At 42.8% G+C, this 7500-nt stretch overlaps 1 protein-coding gene across 1 annotated transcript in view; it reads right to left on the reverse strand.

Annotated features, from left to right (window-relative positions):
* LOC119572606 overlaps positions 1–7500 on the reverse strand; it is a 20887-nt gene that overhangs the window by 1625 nt on the left and 11762 nt on the right. The window contains 11 exon segments of the mRNA XM_037919711.1: positions 166–501; positions 801–1019; positions 1304–1487; positions 1786–2000; positions 2334–2480; positions 2964–3018; positions 3210–3320; positions 3601–3695; positions 3942–4179; positions 4479–4599; positions 5408–5495. Coding sequence (XP_037775639.1) covers positions 166–501; positions 801–1019; positions 1304–1487; positions 1786–2000; positions 2334–2480; positions 2964–3018; positions 3210–3320; positions 3601–3695; positions 3942–4179; positions 4479–4599; positions 5408–5495 — 1809 coding nt within the window.

Genomic DNA, 7500 nt, shown 5'->3' on the forward strand with positions numbered 1-7500 from the left:
AGTGTTTAGGAAATGTAGTTCAAAAATTAAGAAAATTTAATTTATAAATTAAGAAAATGTTGTTCATATATTACAACCTTTTTCTTTCTCTTTTTTCTTCATAGGGGAAACTTTAATATTTGAGAGAGAGAGGGAGAGGGAGAGTAAAAATCCTTCTCGATTTACCGGGATTCTCGGCGACGATCCTGACAATGGTGTACCCTCCTGGCGGGATAGTGACGGTATCCTTGGCCACGGGGTCCAACACGTACCGCTTCAGCTTCCCCTCCGCGTCCAGTTGCATCACCTTATCCCGTGAGAGGTACTCGTCGCCTACAGGAGGAATGTCCACGCTGTCCTCTGAATCGTCGTTGGGGGATGGGGTCGTTGTGGTGGTCGTAGTCGTTGTGGTGGTCGTGGTCGTCAAGGTGGGCGTGGGCACGTCTTCGGCCGCCACCTGAGACAGGACCCAGAACTTGAAGCCGTGGAGATGCACCGCCTGGGAAGTCCCATTGGCGGGTCCTAGGGAAGAGAGTCAGATGTTAGTATCCGATGGTTTGATTTCTTCTATAAATGCTAGCATTATGCCCATGACCTTGGTGATTTATTATGAAGGTTAATTCGCGAGGTTGTGCTTTATGCGATAATGATTAATAACATGCAATCAGTGTTAATAAATGTCATTTCCTCTTCTTGATGGATAGATATTTATAACATAAAACACCACCGATCATGGCACTGTGTAATTATGTGTACTAAATGGGTGTCCACCAACACCCCTAATAGGAATAAACCCGCAGATTGAAGAAGCCTGCGCTCACCCTCTCCGATGAGCACGAGGTCCACGACGGCCCCAATTGGAGCTTGCAGGACGTGGAGGCACTCGCAGAAGTCGGCGGTGCAGTGCCCTCGCCTCACGCCCTCGCTGCTGCAGTTCTCGGACCTGAGTGGGCGGTGGTTGACCAGGAGGGGGATGGGCGGAGCGCGGAAGCTCAGGTGGTTGATCTGGGGCGTTGCCAGTCTCTTCGAAGGGTCGGTCTCTGAAGTGATTCCGTGGTTTGTGAAATTTGCATGAATGACGGTGGAGAAATTTTGTCTTCGGTTAAGAGAATATGCGGGAAGGGGAAAATCTGTCGATTTGGTTAAATAAAGAAAATTGCAGAATGCGTGGGCAGAATAATGATATCAAAATGGTACCATCTTCACAGCTGAAGCCTATAATCTATGCAATATATATGATATATGTGAAAACACTCTATTTTCTGTATTTCACCAACGATTTTTTCTGAACATTTCCACCTGTGATTCATATCGGTCTCCCCACCTTCATAGATATCATAGAGGAGAATGGAGTAGAAATTCTCGTTGTGAATTTGTTTCGACGAGAAGGCGAGGTAGAGAGTAGTATTGGCTTTGGTGACCTGAAGGGAGGCGGGCAGATCCGCGGGTGACCTCAGACCAGTGACGCAACGCTGCCCTTCGGTGCCACATGCCCCGCTGAAGTCTTGCTGTTGGTGGACGTTGCGATTTTAGGCCATGTCATGATGACAATTTGGGGGACACTGACAAAATCCTTTTCCAAAATGAAGCAGATGGATAAATGAGTGGATAAAAATCAAAAGTGAAAGAAAAAGGTAAATGCTAGTATGTAAAAGAGATTTTCATAGGTATGAATATAAGAAATTATGTTCCCAATGAAGAAAAGTATTAATAACAGAAAGGGCGAACACCTTAGTTGAAAAACAAGCTTCCAGTTTACACAGACAGCAAAATGACTTAGAATCAAAAGAATACAGAACAACTCACCGATCCCGGCGCAGGTGGTGTTTTGGGAGTGGGCGTGGTCTGCGGAGGAACGGTGGGCGGAGCTTCGGCAAAGGAAAAGTTGGTGGGCAGGTACTGGAGAATTGCGTACTGCTGAAGGTGGCCACAGTCGTTCCCTCCCTGCACGCGCACCCAGAAGACACCGCCGTCAGGAGATGGCTGTTGCTCCGCAGCGATCAGCACGTCGTATCTCTCTCCTGGGAGGGAGAGGGAGAAGAAAGGCGGTGAGTTGAGAATTATTTTTTTTCTTGCGATCTTTTTTGGTGATATGTGGAATGATGAGAAGACTAGACAGCAAAATTAGATTATGTTTAAATTTAATAATGAAAGAGTAGTTCTTAGGAGGTAAGAAAGCCATATGGTAAAACCGTAATGTTTTCTTCCTGCAATTTAGGAATGGAAGGAAACAGAGGCTGGATGGCGGATAATTGACCTAAACATAAAAATCCGATTAAGCAAGTTAATAAATCAAGCGGAGTTATAATTAACTAATCACGTTGACTTACGATCCTAAACCTTTGACGAATTACCTGGATAGATGAGGAGCGAGGTGGTGTTCATGGGCGACACAAGGCTGCCGTCCGCCGCGAGGAGAACGAAGTCGTGGCTGTCCACCGTCACAGTCACGGGGCAGTTGGTCACCGCAGCGTTGATGACCCGCATGCGGTAGCGGGTGTCTGGGGGAGGGGGAGGGTAGGGGAGAAGCGTTGATTGTGGGTGGGCGAGCCTTCTCTTTGTGCATCATTCGTTCGTTCTCGTTCTTTCTGGGTCTTCCTGTACTCAGTCTCTCTCTCTCTCCCTCTCTCTCTCTCTCTCTCTCTCTCTCTCTCTCTCTCTCTCTCTCTCTCTCTCTCTCTCTCTCTCTCTCTCTCTCTCTCTCCACACACACACACACACACACACACACACACACACACACACACACACACACACACACACACACACACACACACACACGTATATATAAATCAACCAACCTGTTTATCTACCTATGTGTATATCCATGTATATATATCAGTCTATATATATGCATGTATATATATATGCATGTGTATATATATATATATATATATATATATATATATATATATATATATATATATATATATATATATATAATAAATCCCTCTCCAATGCAACCATTTAATAGTCTGTCCTACCATTAGCCACAATGAATTTTGAGTATGGAACTCGAGCGACTTCATCCGCGTCGTGCTGGAATACAAGACAAATATCGTAAAACAACGTAACCACTTTTCACATCGTTAACTGTATATATAATATTCATAATATATATCAAAGTCCATATGATGTATCGCATTAAAGGTAAGACGATGATGAAAGAGGACTATGTATAGAGTCATAAGTTCCTTAAAACTGCATTCAAGGTCACGTATATGAAGTACCTTCTGGGGACCCCGGCCGTTGATCAGGATGGACCGGGGTTTGGCCTCCTGGTTGCTGTGCTGACGGAGGACATACTTGGACTGCGTCGAGGAGTGGAACCAGTCATTGATCTGGAAATCAAGGTCTTGTCTGATGTACTCTCTTTAATGTGCTGCGCTGTTTTCTACTTTTTGTTCGTTTGTGGTGTGTGGTAATATAAGTTCACTCCGTTGCATCTTTGTGTTTATCATATACTGCATGTAAATATCTGCAATATTTAGCTTACAGCTGTCTGCTAAGAACATTTGTGAGCACTCTTCCCCACGCACCCACACACACACTCGTGTGTGTGTGTGTGTGGGGGGGGGGGGGTACATGCATATGGATACACAATTGTAACGGAGCTCATACCGTCATGATATGTTGTGACAGTTTCTGGTAAGGATCCTTTTCATGTGACTGATGCACAATGAGTGGGCCGAACACACCGTCGCCGCGTTCAAGACCTGCGAATACATAGATATTTATATAGAATCCGATATTTTTTAGACTTTGAGGCAGCTAGAAACTGTTTACAACTGGAGAGACAGAAAATTAATCTCCAGGCCCACGACGTATACTTTGAGTAGCAACAGGTATTTTCTAGATTTGTAGAAAATTGCAATATACACGATAACGGTTTCATTAATGCGTAAATTATGAAACTGATTCATAGATCGAGCCCAAAACATTTTCCATTTCCTCCTTCTCACCTGTCTGCGCGTGCCAGAAGTGAGTGCCGGGATTGGAAGCAATGAAGGAGTACCTGAACCCGGACGAGGGACCCACTGGGCACTGCGTGATGCCCGGAGTGCCGTCCATGAAGGGCGTCTTCTCGGCTCGGGGCACGGCGAAGGAGGGGCCCATCGTTAGACCGTGCCAGTGGAGAGTGACGGCTGTGGACGGCATGTCGTTCAGGACGTCCACGAGAACCTTGTCGCCGACGCACACCTGGGAAGGGGATTGTGAACTCTTTGGTGAAGACCTTTGTCGCGTTGACAGTTTAAGATTATTGGCGACGCTTGGTGGTAGGGAACAGAGAGGGAAATGAAGGAATCATGGAGTATTTCTTGTCAAAGTAAGTATGCATTTTCAGAGATTACAACCTTTTTTCTCCTCACAGGCGTACAAGACTACATGCATTATTTCACTCAACCACGTTTCGTTACTTTTTTTTCAAATGAACGTTAAAAATTATCACGACACATTTCCAAAAACGACGTAGAGGAACTGAAAGCAGGATATCTCACCTGAATAGACGGTCCTGGAATGCCCTTGTTCACCGCCGTGACCATCCTGCGCGTCCCGTCCCCGGCCACACACTCGGGTCTGTCGCAGTCGGTGGCGTTGCTGGGACATTTGTAGCACGCCCTAACCGGGTTAAGTGGGGTCAGATGAGGTCACTCCGATTATTATTTTCTTGTGTCTTATATCATGTAAAATGCTGTAGCAAATATTTTGTTGTGCTGATATATAAAATGGATTAAGATTTGTGCCTGATATTGGCTCACAATATAAGCAGCTAGTTATCACAGTGACACTTACAGGAAATTCTGCAACTCTTATTTTATTCTACAATTATTTATTTTGCTAGGATGACAGCGATCTGGGAGCACCAACTGAGTGCGTGAATGCCAGTTTTCGGAGTGCGTCAGTAAGCGATCGTACATTTTCTTCAATGGATCAAGTTCAATCAGAACTTAGGAATAAAGTAGCAAATGAGGCTCTAGAAACTTGTCTTCGACCTGGACAACCAAACATTGGAATCGTCATAAAAATTGATTATCTGTAACTTAGTACATCTTTGGAGCCATACATTGTGTAATATAATTATTGTGTATGCGCGACCTGTGGGTTTATTGCTGAAGTGGTCCAAGAAGTTGAAATTGAGCCACTCTGATGTATCTCATTTCAGTGTATCCCTTATGGTACAGTTAACAAAAAATCCCAGCATAGCTTGATTCATACAGATGATAAGGGGGAGAGGGACTCGTCCAAGTAAATAACAGGAAAGTGCATCCGCTTTGCCGGTGATACAGCAAAATGAGCCAGCAGTGAATCAGCAGACGGGAAATGTTGTCTTAGTGCTGTTGAGTTAAATTACAAATAAATGTAATATATATACTGTATTTATGTACATTGTGAGTTACCTAAAGCAAAGTAAGCTGAGAGATCTTACCTAGATAAGGTCTGGTAGAGATGAACCTCAAATGTGAACTGGCAAATGCGAGTGTCGTTGGGCATGCAAGGTCGGTAACAGAATTCACCTGCATAAGAAAAATATATATAATCATCCAAACACAGCATGGTAAAAAGAACAAAAACAAAATAGTGAAACGGGCATGATCTATGTATATGTTGCTATGTCGCTATTTCACAATATATATAGTTAAAAAAGACGCATGCACCCAGGGACTCACGGATACTCTGACCCCGTGTCTCAAAGCATAAATGCATGTCATTATCCAATCTTAAGGGACTCGGTCCTTAACTGGCGTAGATAAAGTGGCGCAACTGAGGACTTAGTCAAGACTCTTTTAGTTGGTGGGAACTGAGGAGAGGGATAGGAGGATAAAGGAACCGTATCCTATGGTTTACATAAGGTTTCTCGTGTGAAGGAGGAGGGTAAAAATATCATAATCATGGCACATTTTTTTACGATTAATTTCCGTGTTGTCTTAGTCTCTCGCTGTCTCTTGCTGCACCCCTTTCACTCTTGCTCTCTCTCTCTCTCTCTCTCTCTCTCTCTCTCTCTCTCTCTCTCTCTCTCTCTCTCTCTCTCTCTCTCTCTCTCTCTCTCTCTCTCTCTCTCTCTCTCTCTCTCTCTCTCTCATCACCATCCATAAAAAAAAGAAAAAAGAAACAGATAAATCTATCAAGCGTTATCAGTGACACAAGTTGCGACTGAATGATATGAAGATTGGTTTCAATGCTGCGGGTCACGAAGAATAACGCAGAGGGTCAAGTGGTGAATGGGCGGGTCTGATTCTAAGCTTGGGAGATGCAAGTCATGTCAGTTACACATATACGCGTGTGTGTGACCAAGCTTGATCTATATCACATTACTGAAATATGATGTTATTTTATATATTCATTGCTGTATTCTACATATACTAATTTATATGATTTATATAATTCTACATATTATTTTGTTTCAAGTATAGATATCTCTCTATCTCTCTCTCCGTCTCACACACATGTATATGAATATACGCATGTTCATTGCTAACCTGTTTATTCATCTCTTCCTGTCACATTAGGTGTGCGTGTTTGTGTGTGTGTGTGTGTGTGAGAGAGAGAGAGAAAGAGAAAGAGAAAGAGAGAGAGAGAGAGAGAGAGAAAGAGAAAGAGAAAGAGAAAGAGAAAGAGAGAGAGAGAGAAAGAAGAAAGAGAAAGAGAAGAGAAAGAGAAAAAGAGAAGAGAAAGAGAAAGAGAAAAAAGAGAAGAGAGAGAAAGAGAAAGAGAGAGAGAGAAAGAGAGAGAGCGCCTACGTGTGTATGCGTCCGTGCGAGTGCATCAAATATGCGTATACCCATAATGCACACATATGCCCAGATCCCAGGAGTGAGATGGCACGGGGGTCGAGACAAACAAGGCTTTAATTGCCTAAATTATGCAATTTTGCAACTTTAATACTTTCCGAATATATTTCTTTCCTTCTCTCTATTCCATAGTTTGATAGATGGTGGAGTTTCTTATTGTATCGTTTTTGCCTTTTGGTATTGCTGTCAACATAAAGATACTGATGATGATGATGAAAATTTGATGATGATTATGAGAGGGATAATGATATTAATAATTGTCATTACTTTTAGTCGTTATTTATCACCGTCGTTGGTAATATTTTTTTTTCGTTATTGTGCGGATGATCATACTAATGATGAGAAACTATCGTCTTTATCAGCACCATATAATCATCACTTATTGTTGAACTTTTGGCAATGGCAGCAAAATGGTTGGCATAATTATTGTTTATCAGTTGCTCTTCCTCCTCACATTATCTTCACTACTATAATCGCATTGCAACTATGGTCATCATTAATCATCACCAGTCATCATCATCAGCATCATCATCTCCATCACCAGGTATCATCATCAGTTATCGTCATCAGTAACTTAGTACTTCTTTGGAGCCATACACTATATAATTTTCATCATCATCATCATCATCATAATCATAATCATAATCACCACCATCATCACCATCACTATCACCATCATCATCATCATCACTCTAAATGCAATTTCAGAAGCACCACGCATCACCATACG

The sequence above is a fragment of the Penaeus monodon genome, chromosome 4 (assembly GCF_015228065.2).
Source record: "Penaeus monodon isolate SGIC_2016 chromosome 4, NSTDA_Pmon_1, whole genome shotgun sequence".
Lineage (NCBI taxonomy): Eukaryota > Metazoa > Arthropoda > Malacostraca > Decapoda > Penaeidae > Penaeus > Penaeus monodon.